Raw genomic sequence first — 19,498 nt, 5'->3', positions numbered from 1 at the left:
TGGACCCTGTGCAGCTTGGCACGTAGGCATTCAGGGCCCAAACCAATCAGTTTGAATGTACCCCCCTCCTTAGAACTCACCTATCACTCCCGCCAGACCCGTTCCCGCCAATGAATGAACTAATCATGTTTGAGAGTTGTTGTTTGATTTTCCCGAGCCTCATGATGATTTGCGATGATGTATGCAGAGCCCCCGCCCTCCCCAAAAAGTGTACTTAAGCACTGCTCAACCCCTGCTCGGGGCTCTGGGCCGCTCTCCCTTGTTGAGTGAGCACAGAGCCCCAGTGCGCTGGATTCTCAATAAACCCCCTTCTGTGGTTGCAACACTCAGCTATCAAAAAATGACACTGAGCCAAGCACAGTGGTGCATACCTGTAATCCAAGTGGCTCAGGAAGCTAAGGCAGGAGGATTGTGAGTTCAAAGCCAGCCTCAGCAAAAGTGAGGCACTAAGCAACTCAGTGAGACCTTGTCTCTAAATAAAATACAAAATAGGGCTGGGGATGTGGCTTAGTGGCCAAGTGCCCCTGAGTTCAATCCCTGGCACCCCCACCAAAAAAAAAAAAAAGACACTAAGATATTAAAGGTGTAAAACTCAATAATACTAAAGTCAATTTTTAAATGAGCAAAACAAAGATTATTTCACAAAAGAAGATACAATGGTAGCCAATGAACGTATGAAAACATGCTCAACACCCTTAGTATTCAGAGAAATGTAAATAAAACTGTAATGTGATATGCTACACATCTATTAGAAGGGCTAAAATTAAAAATATCAAGGATATAGAGCAACTGGACTATTCACGCTGCTAACATGAATGTAAAAATGGTATAACTACTTTGAAATACAGTTTGGCCATTTCTTATTAAGTAAAATATATACACTTATGATATGATCTAGCAATTGCACTCCAAGGTACTACCCAAAAGAAACGAAACAGTATCTCCAAACAAAGCATTCTAAACAAGGTTATTAAGACAGATTTGAAGACGTTCAGAAGAAGCCAGGAGGTAGGAGAAGTCCACATCCACCACCCTGTCTTCTGTGACCCTAGTCTAGATCCCAAACAATACAAATGTACTTGGGGTCCAAGGCATCAACATATGTGTCTATGCAGCAGTTAGCTGAAATGTGGCTGCAGAAAAATAATCTTAAGTTATAGAAAAAGCAGCAATAATAATGGCTCTGCATGGAGAGCCTGACGTCCAGCTCTGTTGGAAAAGACATTTTTAATTATCTAATTTACTTTTCAAGATATTTTTCTATGATCTGTTTTTGAAGTCCATTCAAGTGGTTTTCTCACATAGGACTCCTTTAAGATTGAGCTTTTTGAACAAAAATCTGATCAGTCTTTGCCTCTGAACACATCTTGCTGAACATTAAGTACCAGACCTCCTTAATTCTGACTTGAAATGTCCCTCATGAACAAAACCTTTAATTTTTTTTTTTAAACATCTCCTTTCCAGACCCCTTCTCTACAGTCCTATGGCAGAAAACATGAACATTCCTATGTATTATTATTGTAACAAAACAAAACAACAACAACAACAAAAACACTTTTTTTTCCTGTTCTGTTCTATTGTGACTGTTAATCTTGCACAGAGCTACCTTTTGTCTTTTTTTTAACAAGTTTTTTTTTTTTTTTTAAGCCATCTCAAGAGCTGTGGTTGTAGCTCAGTGGTAGAGTACTTGCAGATGCATGAGGCACTGGATTTGATCCTTAACACCAAATATAAATGAAAAATAAAGATCCACTGACAACTTAAAAAAAAAAAAAGCCATCTTAAGTTCCAGTTGTAAAATAAAGAAGTGTAATCATCTTTATCTTTAGCAAAGCTTTCCAAAGCTGATTATTGCCCCCATGTTGTACTCTACCCACGGAGGTCAAGGGGAATGAGGCCAGCACAGCCAGAGCTGGGGTGGTTCCTGTCATTCCTTGACCTAAACAGACCTGGCACCACATTATAAGAAGCATTTGGTGTTTTCTCTCTTGCTGATTCTTCTCTTTGGAAGGTAAAATATTAATATTTATAATGATAAAGAAGAATTACTATAAACATTCTAATGTATGCAAGCTAAACAAAAACACCCTAATGCAAACACTGGAGGAAGTGTATTTGGTTCATTCACTTCATCCTATCTGTATTGTGGAGATGATTACTTCATTCTTTAATTACTATTTATTTTATCCTTGGCATCTGAATACTTTTAACTTATTTAATACCTATTGTTTTGAGTTCTGCCATTTCTTTGAGTACCTGTTAGTATTAGTATTATATATGTATAACAGGAGTGTGGTTAGTATGTTTTATTTGCAGTAAACTGATCTCTAAAGATTTCCTTTTGAAGACACTTTTCCCGCTCCTTAATTTTTACATTCCCAAATGTTCTTGAACAATTTTGGTATTCACACATTTTGGAGACAAAAGTAAAATGACTCTGTCATTACACCATGATCTGTTTGTTTTTAACTCACAGATCAAATGTGCCTTAATATATTTTTTTTCATTTAGATTTCAAACAGTCGATAGGCTTGCCGTTTTAATACATATCATAGGAGATCTGCTTATTTGTAAATAGCCTATGGCTCATTTGGAAAAACAAATCAGTGGACAATATTTTTCTATGGTATTTTTGAAAACCATTTTGTCTCATTATTCTTCTTTTAGCTGAAGAATTGTATTACATTTGGAGAGTTAAAACTCTTAAACACACAAAAAAGCATTCTATACATAATAGAATTATATCAAAAGACACAGGAGACAAAGTTTGGAATAATTAAGTCTCGAAAAATATAGACTAAGTTGACTAAAACTTAAAAACAAACTCTAGTTATATCTAGGTTCAAATTCCAGCTCTGAAAGGTGTATTAAGAATTGTAATGCAAAAATATTAATTAATTAATTAATTAACTTTAAAAAAAAGAAAATTGGAAAAAAAAAATTCTAGCTCTGTTATATACTAATGTATGTAAACTTGGGCAAGGAAATGACCCTTACCAATTGCTTGGTTTCCTCATTTGTAAAACAGAGAAAATAATTATTTATATACCATGAGGTTTTTATAAGAATTCCATGAACTAATACATGAAAAAGCATTTAGAGACATGAGGAGCTTTATATGTTAGTAATTATTAATATCAATATGTTTTTGGAACAATTTCTACTAAGAAATTGAAATATTACTCACAAGTATTTGTGACACATGTTTAAGGAGTTTCACAGACAATTGTTGATCTCCTCCAGCTGTTTATTTTCATCATTACCAAGAGTTAACAGGTATATCCTATTTTGAACAAACCTCTGACACCCAAAAAATGTAATATGGAATTTCAGTAGATAAAATGACTAGGGAAATCTGAATATGAACTGGGCATTAGGAAATAATTATACCTTACCCAGGAACATTTAGGCACAAATATAAATTAGGCATTATGAAATTATTATTGTGAATTTTGTTACATGTAATAAAGGCCATTTGGTTACGAAAGATTATTTAAGAATGCAGTACCATGAGGTCTGTAACTTGCTCTAAATATTCCACTTCACCCCAAATAAAAGAAACAAACACAACAATAGGTTAATAAATTTTTAGAAATAGTCATGACAGATATAAATGAAGACAGGTTTAATTATTAATTAACCATTTTGTTGCTTCCCTAAGTCCCAAGTTTAAAGAATTCTTCTCAACATTCTATGATACAGATACATATATCAGATGAACCCTGTCTATTACAGTCAAAATTCTGGTTCTGGGAATGAGGAAAAAACCAGGTCAGTTGCATTCTTTTAGGATTTATCTTAATAAAGCTTTTTTATATCAGAGTATATACATATCCATTGTCACGCCTTCAAAAAAAGCATTATGGCAATAGATATGCTATTCCAAAACTATATTCAACAATAAATGTTAACATTGTGATTATTTTTATTTTCATCTTGTTAAATAACATTTTTATAGTTTCCAAAAGTGTTTCCATCTAACACATGATTAAACATTTTTCATTGAAATAAAAGTAACAACTACTATCTGAGTATCCCTTATCTGGAGTGCTTGAAACCTCAGAGTATTTTGGACTTCCGATTTTATGGATTTTGCAATATTTGCATACGATAAGATATCTTGGGGATGGGATCAGAGTTCAAATACAAAATTCAATTGTTTCATATATACTTTATACACAACTTCAAACAATATTTTTACTGTGCCTTTGTTTTGATTGTGACCCATCCGTGAGGTCAGAAATGGGATTTTCCACTTACAGTGTCCTGACAGTGCTCAATAAGTTTCAAATTTTAAAGCATTTTAGATTTCAGATTCTGTGGATTTAGGGGTGCTGGATCTGTACTTAATGGTCAATATTCACTTTAAAAACAGTCACACAAGCCTAATCTCAAAGTATGATTTCTTAAGTTACAATGTTAAATAAGAATAATTACACATGCAGTATAATATGATAGTTAACTCTAAATTTAATTTAAAAAATACATTATAATCAAGTACAAAAGTTCCTCCTCCAACCACAGTAGATACATTCTAAGATTGCCCCACTGGATGCCTCAAAAAACCACAAATAGTACTGAACCATACATACTCACATCACACATAAAATGTTTTTTCCTGTATATACATATCTAATAAAGTTTAATTTATAAACTAAGTACAGTAAGAGATAACAACAATAAAATAAATAGCACCATTATAACAATATGTAGTAATAAAAGCTATGTAACTGTGGTTTCTTTCCCTGCTTCTCTCTCAACTGTCATAGGGTGGGTACTGTACTCAGCATGGATATACTAGACAAAGGGATGATTCACCTTCCTGATGGGACACAGCAGGATGTCATGAGATTTCATCTTACTACTCAGAATGAAATGCAACTTAAACTTATGAATTATTCATTTCTGGAACTTTCCATTTAATAATTTCACTCCATATTTGAGAGCAGAAAGTGAAAATACAGGTAAGCAAGGACTATGGCACATATTAACTTTAAACACCAAATTCAAGTTCTTAGTTTTAAAAGGAATTCTCCCACTGCAACTACCAATCACACCACAGAAGAGTTCAGAACATGTGATTAAATAAACTTTAGCTGATATCAGAATCTACACAAAACCAATCAACTATGAATAAAAAAGTCTGATCCATGAACCTATGGGAATCTCCAAGACCCTTTTAGAGGTCTGCAAGGTAAAAACTAGTTTCATAATACTTTTTCATTGTGACACTAGAGATGGGAACTTTTGATCTAATGACAGTAGAAGTGAAATTGGACCAAAGAGTAGGAACACACAGGAAAGGTTTTAATTAGGAAAAGTGTATATGAGCTTCACATCAAAGGGAACAGCCCAAATTGAGAGAAAATTCAGGCTGGCCCCCCAATTAAAAAAAAGGGTAAGCTAACCTTTTATCAAGCACCTGAGGTAGGCTAGCTTCTGGTATTTTTCTACTCATTGTGAGTATGGGAATTTCTTCCTTCTCAAAGATCCTTCATGGGGCTGGGGTTGTGGCTCAGAGGTAGAGCACTTGCCTTGCACATGTGAGGCACTGAGTTCAATCCTCAACATCATATAAAAAAAAAAATTTTTTTAAGTATTTAAAAAAAAAAGATTCTGCATGACATCCAGGTGTCATCTTACACCAGGTCTCCATGGTCAATTTAATTGAGAATACGAGGGAAATCAATATGAAGATTCCTGAAAAGACTAGGAATGAAACCACCTCTATGACTAAACTATACCATTCCTCAGTATTAATCCTAAAGAATTAAAGTCATCATACTACACTATAGTGATATAGCCACATCCATGTTTATAGCAGCCCAGTTCACAATAGCCAATGGGAACCAATGGAACCAATTCACATTTCTGTCAATAGATTAATGGATTAAGAAAATGATATGTATACACAATGGAGTTTTACTCAGCCATAAAGAATGAAATGTCATTTACAGGAAAACAGACAGAACTTGAGAGCATATTAAACAAAATAAGTCAAATTCAGAAGGTCAAAGGTCATATTTTTCTATGTGAAAACTACAGAAAAAAAGAGAAAGAAGAGGGGATCTTATGAAAAATCGAAGAAAGATCAGTAGAAGGGAGCAAAGAAATGAGGGGGAGAGAAAAGGGGAGGGAAAAAGGAAATACTAGGGAATGATACTGGCCAACTTATATTTTATGGATATACAAATGTGTCATAACAAATCCCACCATTATTTACAACTATAATTTTAAAAATATGAAAAAAAAATATGATGGTGGCAAAAAGCATACCCATATATTTTCAAGAGGGACAATAGGGAAAGATTTTAGGAGACACACATGTAATAACAGGTAATAAGTTATGGATAAAGGCCTGAGAGTTTATCCACCCTTTTGTCCCTGACTATGTTAGGTATAACTGCTGGCACCTTGGCACACATCAAGGCAGAGAAACCAAATGGAGTAGTAGTCACTGAATTCTTGTGGTCAGGCACTCACATGAAAAGAATGTGTCTCACAAATGTCCTTGAAGCAGTAAAAATTATTGAGAAATATTCATAAAGCACTTCTTTGTGATATATCTTTAAATTTTCCAATACTGGGAAAATCTGCATAATTCAATGAATAAATGTTTTCCAAAGGATATGATGTTACAAAACCATGCATGAGTAAACAGCCATTCAATATCCAAGACAGATCAATGGATTTTTATTTTTCAGAATATGGAAAGAATACTATATTGCAACCAACATTTAAGAAACTACTATTTGTCAAGTTTGGGTGTACTATCAACAAAAAGCATTTATAATTACACATAAGAGTTACATTTATATGTGGTGCCAAAATTTTTATACCTTTATCAAATAATCATATTACTACACATTGACTGCAGAAGCAGACAGGAATATACAGGTCTTTCATTAAGCCAGACATCAAAGAGACCCACAATAATTATCAAACCATAGAGAGCCATAATATTTTTTAAAAAATATGTTATTCATGATCCAGCAATTTCCTTACTTGTTATATATCCAAAGGAAAGGAAATTGGTAGGTGAAGCAATATTTCTACTTCTGTTTACTGCAGCACTATTCATAATAGCCATGATATGGAATCAACCTGTATGTCTATGATTGGATAAAGAAAATGTGATTTATGCATACACAATGTAATATTATTCAGTCATAAAAAGACTGAAATTCTGTCATTTGCAGCAAAATGAATGGAACTGGAGGATATTATATTAAATGAAGTCAGTGAGGCACAAAAAGACAAATACCACACTTTTCACTTGTATATGGAAGCTAAAAAGACTGACCTCACAGAAGTAGAGAGTAAAATAGTGGTTACCAGTGGCTGGAAAAGGAATGGGAGATGAGATGATGGTGAATGGTTACAGAGGTCAACTGGATAGGAGGAATAACTATGATTGATAACAACTGTAAGCTTCAAAATAGCTAGTAGTGATGATTTTGAATGTTCCAAACAAAGAAGTAAGTGTTTTAGGTAATGGTAAGCAAATTGTTATTCATATTAACATGTAATGGGTTTATTATTTAAGTGCATTAATAATAAGCCTTTAAAACTTCTTAAATCTTTAAGACTATTATAAATGACTCAAACAAAACCTCTATAAAACCAAATAATTAAAAAGAAAAAATTATAATAGACCCAAAATGTGAATCTCCCTTATTCCCTCAACCAACTAAATAAAAACCCCAAACCACAACTTCTTACCCTGGCTGTGAGGACTTGCCGGACTAAGAGATGGCTGATGCAAATCTTTAGTTGGGGTTGGATAAGCTTCTTTCCCTTGGCGTTGACTCATCTTTCCTGGTGTCAGAAGTTGAGATTCGTCACTGTTTGCTACAACAGCTCAAGAAAAGAAGAGAAATATAATCAGCCCTAAAGTTACTGATTTATATATCGTTCATAACATGGAATAAGATTATGACTGAAATAGTCTTAGAAATTATATTCATTTTACCAAATTAATGCTTAACTAAATTCACAAAACCATTTTGTTTTTCTGTTGTTATCAATCCAAGAGAAATTGACAGGTATGCAAGAGTCAAAAATACAAATTACAGACATTGTAAAAATATTTTAAAGATGGGGAAACTTAATGTACAGAGACTGCCTTACATAAGACTAGTTATTAAATAATAGAGGCAAAATTCTAACTCAGGACCACTTGGTTCTGAAATTCTGTCTTTTAAAAACCTGTTGACTCAATAATCCATTTAAATGGTGTTTTGAGGGTACTTCTCACCCATCCGGTCAAGATACTATTACCAGAGAGCATTAAGAAAAGATGAAAAAGAAGAGAAGTGGAACAAAGAAAATACTCAGTGAAGGAATAGGGCAATTTTAAGTCCATAGGGCCCTAGGATCTCCACATTCTTTCATTTTATATGTTTCTGTGCTTTTAGAATATTTAGTTTCATCTTAATTAGGGCCTGGTGCAGAGGTGCATGCCTGTAATCCCAGAGACTCAAAAGGCTGAAGCAGGAGGATTGCAAATTGGAGGCCAGCAATGGCAACTTAGCAGGACTCTGTCTCAAAATAAAAAATAAAAAGGGTTGGGGATATCTTTCAACAGCATAGCACCCCTGGGTTCAATCCCCAGTACCAAAAAGAAAAAAGGTAGTGATTTGGTCCTCACTCTAGGTTTAAATTTTCAACTTAATCAGAATTTCACATTCATATTATCACTGATTTTTTTTTTCTTTTTTGTGTGGTTCTGGGGATTGAACCCAGGACCTTGTGCATGCAAGGCAAGCAATCTACCAACTGAGCTATATCCCCCAGTCTTTATCACTGATATTTTAAATCAAATTGCTTTAACATACTTTCCATTATGCCAAAGTTTTCCAAATTATATTTTAGCTCCTTTCTTCAAAGTAAAAATACAAAACAATTTTCATTCCAGTACAGATATAAAACAATATTTTACCAAGTCAATAAAAAAAAAAACTGCAGACTGATGACTCCTAAGTTTATAACTCCAGCTATGCTGTCTTCCCCCTAAACAAAAACTCACATGTACAACTGCCTGTCTTATAATCATCTCTGTAATTTAAAAGGCATCTCAAATTTATCTGGAGCAAAATTCTTGATTCTCTTTATCCTCTAAACTTGCCTCTCCTCTATCTCAGGTAGTGGCATTACTACTCTTCTCCCCTCACTTTCTCTCACGCTTCATATTCAGTTATCTGTGAAATCTTTGCTCTATCTTCAAAATTTATCTGGAATCCTGCTACTTCTCCCAACTTCTACAATTACCACTCTAATCCCAGCCACCAGTACCTTCTTATTGCCCACAACAGCAGATTCCTACCAGCTTACTAATTTGCTTCTTGCTAGTAGAGTTCATTCTCTACACAAAAGCCCAAGTAATCTTTTTCATATTGTCAATTTGATTTGTATCATATGAAAATATCATTAGTTTTCATCATACTTACGATAAAATCCATGGCTTTAAGAGTCAACAGAGTCTGAGACCTGCTTATCTTTCCAATCGACTCTCCCCTACTCTCCTCTCACTCACTAGGCTTCTGCTCTAACCACTTTCTAGGTATTACCCAAAAATGTCATCTTGCCAGTCTTGGGACCATTATATCTTTCTTATATCTACCTGGAATACTCCCACCCCAGATCTTCACTTTATTAGTTCTTCTCATTTGCTGACTGTACTCAAGTGTTATCTCTTCAGAAAATCCCTTTCGTTTCCCCAAGGTGTTTTCACATAAAGAAATTCTTAATTTTTTCTACCACTCCACAGTTTTAGTCTATCACCTTATCTAAATAATTTTCATTGTAATTCTTATCACTGCCTGACATATCATTTGTTTATTGTCTGCATTCCTACACTAGACCCTAAATTCCATGAAAGCAAAGAGTTTTGTCTACCTTATTTTCCTGAATATTCTCGTACCCATTATTCTTCTTGGCACAATAAAAGTATTGCTTCCTGGTAAACTAAGAGTCCAATGAAACTTTATTGAATCAAAAATTAACTTTGTTTTTATGAAACTCCATTATCATAACGCATAGAATGGTTCCTTAAGTTACAAAAGCCAAGATCTGTTTGATTTTTAAAGAAAATTATTGAAATTCCGCTGGGTTCATCCCAGTACAGATATAAAACTAATGATATTTCCACATGATACAAATCAAATTGACAATATGAAATACATAATGGTAAACAAAACATACAACTTAGTCATCACTTCTGGGGACAGAAAGAAGCAGAAAGAAACCTGTAAGATATTTTTAAGTTTCTAGTTCTTAGGTTGAGCTGTAGATTTACTATATGACTGTTATTTGATTATGCTTTAACCCTTATATATGACACACATATTCTTTTGAATGTATCAAATAGTACATTTAAGGATAATTAAAAATATAAGAAAAACCACTAAAGGAATTAAATATGCTTTAGTATTCCATTAGTAAGACATAGGTATCTATGTCTTAAATAACTTCACTGTATAAAAAAAGAAAGGGTTTTAGAAACGCAGATTTAGTTCTATTCACTCCTTTATAATGCATACATAATTGAGATGGTATGTGTGATTTTGATAACCTTGAAGTGAAAGAGTACATGAAAATATTATTGTACAGAGTGTACTTTATAAGATAACAGAAAGCCCACCTTACTATTTGTTTTCTCTCAGTCCAGTTCACAAGCATTAGTAACCGAGGCTCTGATTAACATAAGTCACTAGAATATTTGCTTACATTATTTGCACAGTAATAGATTATTTGAATAGAATCTTAAGAATGGCAGTGACTTTGTTTTTTGTCTGGGTCCTTGCACATAATTGATGAATACTTGCTAACATTACTGAAAAAATATTTGTCAAATGAATCACTGCAGGATTCCATGCAGTTTCTGATGCAACTGACTCAGCTACTAAACATAACACTGCAGTGCCCTCTGCTGGTTCTACTTAGAATGGAAGTAAAGAAATCTACCTTGTATTCACATTATTTTACTCATCTTTAGTAGACAATGCACTGGACTAATTAACATACAAGCTACACATTCTAGGGAAAATAACACCTTTACTTTACAAATTCAACTCATCGATATAAAAGTTTGAAGAATCTTACAAGCTTCAAAAATCTTGCTTTTGCCCAGACTCTAAATGCAAGCTAAAATAAGATCATTTATTCATTTATTTATTTTTTGCCATACTGAGAACTGAACCCATGGGCACTCTCTATCACTAAACTACATACCCAGATAACCAGACCTTTTGTTTTTGTTTTAAACAGGGCCTCCCTAAAGTACCTGGGCCTCAACCTTGTGATCCTCTTGCCTCTCTGACTCCCAATTGCTGGGATTATAGGCATGCACCATTGCACCCAGCTAAGATAAAGTAGCTGTTTGAAATAATAAATAATCTGTATGTAAAACTTAAGACTTCCCTTGAGATGTGTTCTATCTTCCACTTTTAAAATCTCTACTATCCTCATAATACAGGTTGTAGGATAAATAATAAAAAATTGAGTGCTGGGGTTGCGGCTCAGTGGTAGAGTGCTTACCTAGCACATGTGAGGCACTGGGTTCAAACCTCAGCACCACATAAAAATTAAATGAAGATATTATGTCCACCTACAACTAAAAATAAATATTAAAAATAATAATAAAACATTGAGAATTATTGCAATTAAGAATGAAAAAAAAACAATTTTAGTACTATTATTTTAAATCACTTATTTTTAGAACAAAAATTACATACCTACACTAATCAGTATGAGGGAGAAATAGAAACTCATCTAGACCAAAGAAGTTTATAGCCAAAAGAAACCACTGCCATTACCTTACTCCCTCCCTTCTTTTGTTCAATGAAGAAAATGAGCCCAGAGCAGTGAAATAACTTGCAATAGGTAGATAACTACTTGGAGATAAAGACTAAAACTTCCTAAATCAATATAATTTTCTATATTGATCTTCAATAAAATTAAAATGTTTGTCTAAGTAATGATGTAGTAAAATTAATTATTGACTTCACCAAATTAAGAGTTTTATTCTGATTTTTGAGTAACAGTAGAAGAAAGATGTGGCACACTAGCAACTAATTCTAGCTTTTGGGATTTTTTTCCTCTTGATGCTGGGGATTGAATCCAAGGGTGCTCTACTACTGAACTATATCCCCAGCCCTTTTTATTTTTTATTTTTGAGACTCAATCACCCAGGTTGACTTCAAACTTGTGATCCTCCTGTCTTAGTCTCTTGAATAGCTGGAATTACATGTGTGCACCACCACACACAACTAGTTTCTTAGATATTTAAACTCTATTCAGGTTCTTCATCTGTAAAATAAATGTTTTTTATATTATCTATGAAGCTCCTATATCTCAATAATTCTATGATTTTTTAATATAAAAATTGTCCCTGTCATTCTCCAGTTAGACTATAAAAATCTTTACAGGGGCAGGCAGTATGTTTTATTCATTGTATATATCCCAGAGCTAGCAGTGTCTATCCCCAGCCACTGCCCCCCACACCCCAAATCTCAGTAAAATTTGTTGAGATGAAGCTAAGCAAGCAAGGTGATGCATACCTATAATCCCAGCAGGCACACATCTATAATTTCAGTGACTGGGGAGTGTGAGTCAGGAGGATCACAAATTTGAGGCCAGTCAGGGCACCTTAGCAAGGGCCTCAACAACTTAGCAAGACCCTATCTCAAATAAAAAATAAAAAGATCTGGGGATGTATCTCAGTGGTAAAGCACTCCTGGGTTCAATCCCCAGTACAAAAACAAACAAAAAAAACTGTTAAGGTTAATTGGTTATAATCTTAAAGGGTGTACCTTCTAAATGCCTAATGTGAAACTTGTTTCACTTGTAAAATTTTCCAAGTATAAAAAATTTCATATCCAAATATTCTAACAAAAATTCTGACAAAATAAAATAGTATTTCTCATTTTGACACAGCAATAAATTACTTGTGTCACCTCTAGCTTAAAGCAGTCTGTTATATGTCTTGTGAAAATTATAGAAAGGAATATTATAAATAGGAGGTACTAAATCATGAATTAGACAACTGTTTAAGTAAATAGTGCATCTCCAGATAATCAAGGTGCAAATATACAAACACTGTCTATCGATTTCAGATGAACAATGGGAACAGACGGGCCATGACTGACCACTTCTATTCTTCACTTTGTATTTCAATGCCTAGAAAGTAAAGCTTAAGGCTTAATAAGCCAAAATTGAAATATCATTTGCCTTTAATAAATACACATCAAAATATTACGTCCCCAAACATGATACTCAAACTTTAGCTACTTACTTGATGGCCCAAGGATATCTTTGCTATCACCAAGAAGCTTTTAATGCAGAGTAATTGAGCAGCAAATAAATAGAGTCCAAACCAGGAAGAAGCAAAATGCATCAGGATGGAAGCAGCAGTGAAACAAAAGGACAAGGAAAATAGCATTAGTTTATAAGTAGAAAGCACATGCACACCAAACCTAATAATTATAAGAAATTTTCTTTTCCATACCAAAAAAAAATTGGCTTAGGCATTACCAAATATTTGTTTTTAATTTTGGAAAATGAAGGTAGGAGAGAAAAACAAATCACCAAGCATTTTGTTTTGAAAATCAATGACAATTCAAGATATGGATTAGATGTAGTAAAAATTACTACTTAGAAATATAACGGAGAGCCAAAAGTCTTTCGTTTCTAAAACATAAGGTGGTTCAAAAATATAACACTCATGCACTATAAAATATTAGTTCTGCATGCCATCAATGCACTGGACACTACACAGAGTTTAGTCTGTTTCTTCTGCAAAAAAAGAAAGGAGCATTTACTGAGTTCTTATATGCCAAGCAAGTTGAAAAGAACTTCTACAAAGACATTAACAAACTAGAACAAACTTTTTCTCAAATGCCAAAACAACCCAAACAGAAATATTCATTAGAAAGATAAATTTTATTAAATCAGACAAACTTTAGAACCCACTAAATATCAAGCATATTATCTCATCTTTTAGGAAATCAGAAGCCTTAATTCTTGAATGAACTTACTAACAACTAACAGAAACAGGAAAAAGACTGCTAATCTGTCTAGTACTTTAACATGCAACATTACTCAAAATATTGCTTACAGACAGGTGTTTGGGTCAGGCTTGGTAGAAAGAATTTTCAGCTCTCCCTCACTTCAGATACCAAATATAGTAACATTAAAACTAACGTGGACTGGGGTTGTGGCTCAACGGTAGAGAGCTCGCCAAGCACATGCAAGGCCCTGGGTTTGATCCTCAGAAACACATGAAAATAAATAAATAAAATAGAGGTATTGTGTCTAACTATAACTAAAAAAATTTAAAAAAAAAAAAAACTAAAGTGACAACAAAAACAAAAAATTCCCACTAATGACACTGTTCCTTGTCTGATTTAAAGAGAGTAGGGGAAGCTTAACTGTGACAAAAGAAGGTAGCTATTTACTTGGGGCTTATGTCATCTCCTTAGAGAAAATCTTATTACTTCCTTAAAGTGATGGCATAATGCTTGAAATTGTATTCTAATGCCTTAAAGACATTTGTTCTATTTGCCTTTCTGTAGCTGCCCATTTAAGCTCATTCTTCTGTGATTTATTTCACAGAAAATTCAAAGAATGCAGATTTTTTAAAAAATATATTTTTAGTTGTAGATGGACACAATACTTTTATTTTATTTTTATGTGGCAATGAGGATCAAAACCAGTGCCCCACATGTGTAAGGCAAGCACTCTACCACTGAGCTGAGCCTAGAATACAGTTTTATGGAGAATGAACTAATTGTGCTCAAGTCCTTCTGATGGCTACATTACCATAAATAGCAAGCTTGGGGAAAGAGATTAAAGTATTTGTGAGGCTATCTCTGAAACAACCCCCAGTGATCCTCATATCTTGGTACATAATTCCCTCTATTTGAAGGTGTGCTTGATCTACTAAAATCATTTCCAACAAAAGGGAATATGGCAGAAGTGATGGAATAGCTCCTCCAAGATTATAGACTGGTAAAATGACTATGACTTCCATCTTGTTCACAGTCTTTTGCTCTAAGATAAATCACTCTGGGAAAGGCCAGCTACCACTTCACGAGGTAATCTTGTAAGAGGACTACTATGCAAAGGAGCTGAGGCCTGCCAACAAACCACTACGTAAACTTGGAAGAGAATCTCCAGCTTCCACCTCCTACCACTCTAGATTGTTTTTTGTTTGTTTTGGTACTGGGGATTGTACCCAGGGGCACTTAACCACATCCCTAGCCCTTTTTGTTTAGAGACTGGATCTTCCCAAATTGCTCAGGAACTAGTTAGTTGCTGAGACTAGCTTTGAACTTGCCACGTTCTTGCCTCAGCCTCCGGAGACGCTGGGATTACAGGCATGCACCAAGGCCCCCAGCTTACTGAGTTTTCAGTAGAGATTGCAGCAGTATCTCCTCCCCCATATCTCGATTGCAACCACATGACGGACTGAGTCAGAGACATCTAGCTAATAAGCTACTCCTGACCCACAGAAATTGAGGTAATAAATGCATGTTGTTTTACACCACTTAATTTTGGAATCATTTGTTTTACATCAATAAATAATACTGGAAAACTGAAAGAAGTTAGGAAGCTGACACAGACAACTGTGGCAAACTTAAAGACTTCACAGACACCTTCTAAAAATGTCTTCATGTATTGACATGAATAAATTCCTAGAAACCAGTGCTTCTAATCATATATATACATAGTTGGGAATATTTAATCTCACAAAACCAGTCATGCTTGAAGGTTCTAAAGCTGATCTCGTATTTGGGGTAAAAGATTAATAAGCTCTTTTTTGTTGTACAGTTCTGTTACAATCTCAAATTTAATTAACAGCACTATTTCAATTTCTGTATGGCTGTATTCTTTGCTTGTTTACTCCCAAGAAAATACCCTCTAGCATGTACAGCAACTTTTCAGTATTGGTTCCAAAAACCTCTAATAATACTTAATTCTCAACATTATACCTTCAAGATGGCTGTGTCATATACATCTGATTTTACTGGATTACTCCTAATTTTTTCAGTTTGGGCACCAAAGAGTGATTGAAATAAACACTGTCTATTCCAATCATACTTACCATATTTACCAAGTAACTACTATGAATTCATATCATTTAGGCACTGAAGAATACAGGAGTTAACAGAATAGACAAAATCTTGTCCCTGAGGTACTTATGTTTTAGTGGGGAAGATGAACTAGAATATAATAAACAAGTAAAAATCATAGTATATTATATTCTATGAAAACTAAGGAGAAAAATAAAGAGAGATAGGAGGCATAAAGAAAACTAGGGGAAAGGAGTTAAATTTTTAGATTGGGTAGCTTAAGAATGCTCTGCTATAGAGTGAACTTGATAAAATGAAGAAACTTGCCAAAAAGACATATGAAGGAAAAGTATTCTAGGCAAAGAGAAAAGCAAGTGTCGTGGATTGAGATGGAAGCCCACTGGATTCAAGGAAGATTTAAAAACCATTGAGGCTGGAATGCAATGAGAAAGAGTATTAGGAGATGAGGTTAGAGAGGTAAATGGATGACAAACTATGCAGGATTCTGTAGGACCTTGTTAGGGCTTGTTTTTATTTTAAATAATATTGAATAATTTTGAGGAAAGTACTGATACAGTATGATTATGTTTCAATAGGATTATACTGTGTTAAGAATAGACTACAGAAACAAGGTTAGGAGGTTACTACAATGAGCTAGGGGAGAGAGAAAGGAGATTTGGAACAAGATGGTAGCAATGAAGATGATGAGAGGTTGTTGAGTTCTCAACATTTTAAAGGTACAGCAGCAGGATTTCCAAATAGGCCAAGTGTGAGTTAAGAGGAAATTAAGAATCAAGAAGATGCCGAGTGTTGGGAACTGAGCACCTAGAAGGATGGAAATGCCATTACCTGAGATGGAAAAGACAGTGAGAACAGCTTGGTTTTAGGAAGAAGTATCAGCAGCTCAGTTTGAAATGTTTGTGAGACATCAAGGAGGAAATGTTAAGTAAACAGTTGGAAAGACAGGCTTGAACTGAGAAAGATTCAGGCCGGTAAGATAAAAAGGATAAATTATGATACATGTTAGAGTAAGGTTATATACCAGAATGCATTAATCACTGGAGACTGAAAACTAGCATAGGATAAAAGAACAGGCACCAGAAAAACATATTATAATAGACAAGAAAACTAAGAATCAAGCTGAAATTCTCCAAAAGCAAAACTGAAACTACAACATCATCAACACCATCATTATCATCAAAGATGGCTTCAGAAACCCTTCCCTGAAAGATATGGATATAGAGGTACTAAACTGGGTCCAAGTTAAATCATTCTTCCAGAGCTGTTTGAAAAGTGATGGTAGTAAGAAATAGGAAGAAACAGGATATAAGTAAGCATCATGATTATATAAGCACATGATTATAAGCAAATGATTATACACAATTTTTGCCAAGTAATTTACATCACTGAAGTCTTCTACACATGACTAAACGGTACATTACTAACTTCTTATTCTTACTGTTTTCAGGATATAGTCTACTCTGTACAGTATCATTTTGTGTACCACATGAATAAAGATGATATGAAAGTACTTATATGGCAACATTCTACACAAGTACCTTGTACAATATTTTTTTTTTAAATAAGAAGCTAAACATTCTTTTTGGATCTTGCTAAAGTACCAAATTATTCACAGCATCTTAAAGAATCATGAAATTTCTTCACAATTTGTTCAGAAAAAAAATTAACATAGGATAAAATATTCTGTTTGAATAACTTAATCAGATTGATGTGATCATTATTCCATAGATAATGTCCACCCAGTCATCCAGTCATCTCAATATTTTTTATATACATAAATTTTCCATTTTTGCAAAAGTATGTGCTGGCTGGGGATATAGCTCAGTTGGTAGTGTGCTTGCCTCACATGCACAAGGCCCTGGGTTCAATCCCCAGGACCACACACACACACACACACGTAAAGTATATGCTGAAAATAGTCAAATTATAGTTATTTGCCTAGAACTTTTACTTATTAGACAACATACTACCAAAGTACTTTAATTAGAATCATAAAATATTTATAGCTATTATCTAAATCTTTATTGATTAGGCTATAAATCACAGGGAAAAAAGTGTTGTAGAAAAAAGTGATCTTATTTTATTGCACATCTAAGTATTTGCCAACCTCATCCATATTTAGCATAAAACATGCATTCTTTAAAAAATGCAAAGGAAGAGGCAGAAGTTAATCAAACCCTTCATCCTGAGAAGCACTTCAGTCTCAATTAAACCAAGAAATAATTCTCATGAGATCTATAGTTTTTATTGCATTTCTTCTAGCACGGAATTTCCCTCTTAATGCACTTATTGCCTTAAATCATATGATGTGCTTAAGGGAAAGCACAAAGCTAATCAAGCATTGATGTAACTGGTGGCACCTCTTTCCCAGATAAAATTGACAAAAGTTATTCTCTTGGTAACAATCCTGCTACAGCTGTTTCCCAGAAACCACAATTTGGAAGGACAATACAGAACATATCAAGGGCACTCTATTTAGTGTGAACTTTGGTTCTTAAAATAAGAAAATTCAGAGAAGGATATATAATGCAGCTCAGATCTGCTTGTTCTTAGAACAGGAGTCATCACTCTATACTTAGCTCAAATTTTTTGTATTCTTGTAATCATCTGCAAAATACTCAAGTGTACATTTTATCCTTTAGTTTTATACGAGAGATTTTAAAGGAATATTTTTCTGGGTACTACAGCTTGTCACTGTTGGGAAGAGAATATGATCTGGTCTGCTAAGCAGTGATTTTAAAATAACCTAATCCACACTTTTGATGAAGTAATTCTACTTCCAGGATCACTAAGGTCATCATCCAAAATGTTCAAAAAGATGTGTCCAAACATATGTTGATCATAACACTATTTGCAGTAATCTAAAAAAGTAACCTGTTTTAAACAGGTATTAAATAATAATACTTTCATACAATGAAATACTATGTAGTCATTAATTTTTTTTACTGACTAAAAAATATCCACTGTGTATTAGTTTTTAGAAGTAAGCTATACAGAGTGTTGTATGAGATGATTCCACTTTTATAAAATCTCATGTGTAAGACATACACAAACTCATGAAAGATACCACCAAAATATTAACAGTGGCTACATTCAGGAGGTAAGGTTTTACTTAATACATCTTTCTATATTGTTTAAATATAGTATGTTAGGATGCATTATTTTTATAATCAAAAAAAGAATAAACCTATTTACATTTTGGAAAAATAAAAATATAACCTTTGTTTAATGTTAATCTTTTCTTCCTGCTCTTCCTCCCTGCTCTATTCTTAGTTGCTCTCATTATATCAAAGAAGACATTTGGTATTTGTTTTTTAGGGATTGGCTAGCTTCACTAAGCATAATCTGCTCTAGTGCCATCCATTTCCCTGCAAATTCCATGATTTTGTCATTTTTTAGTGCTG

At 33.9% G+C, this 19,498-nt stretch overlaps 1 protein-coding gene and 1 long non-coding RNA gene across 6 annotated transcripts in view; one reads left to right on the top strand and one right to left on the bottom strand.

Annotated features, from left to right (window-relative positions):
- The window catches only part of Osbpl8 (oxysterol binding protein like 8), a 174,947-nt gene that overhangs the window by 87,226 nt on the left and 68,223 nt on the right, over nt 1-19,498 (bottom strand). For 2 of the 5 annotated variants that reach the window (XM_048804761.1, XM_048804762.1), the window contains exons 3-4: nt 13,295-13,331; nt 7,723-7,860 (exon numbers count right to left, since the gene is read on the bottom strand). In XM_048804761.1, coding sequence (XP_048660718.1) covers nt 7,723-7,860; nt 13,295-13,331 — 175 coding nt within the window. The remainder of the gene's footprint in view (nt 1-7,722; nt 7,861-13,294; nt 13,332-19,498) is intronic. The other 3 variants (XM_048804757.1, XM_048804769.1, XM_048804775.1) reach the window with 3 other exon arrangements.
- LOC125617252 overlaps nt 13,247-19,498 on the top strand; it is an 8,668-nt gene continuing 2,416 nt past the window's right edge. Inside the window, exons 1-2 of the long non-coding RNA XR_007348187.1 lie at nt 13,247-13,258; nt 15,513-15,520. This is a non-coding gene — a long non-coding RNA (uncharacterized LOC125617252). The remainder of the gene's footprint in view (nt 13,259-15,512; nt 15,521-19,498) is intronic.

The sequence above is a fragment of the Marmota marmota genome, unplaced genomic scaffold (assembly GCF_001458135.2).
Source record: "Marmota marmota marmota unplaced genomic scaffold, marMar, whole genome shotgun sequence".
Lineage (NCBI taxonomy): Eukaryota > Metazoa > Chordata > Mammalia > Rodentia > Sciuridae > Marmota > Marmota marmota.
The sequence above is the reverse complement of the archived record's forward strand: the minus strand, read 5'-3'. Positions and strand labels throughout refer to the sequence as shown.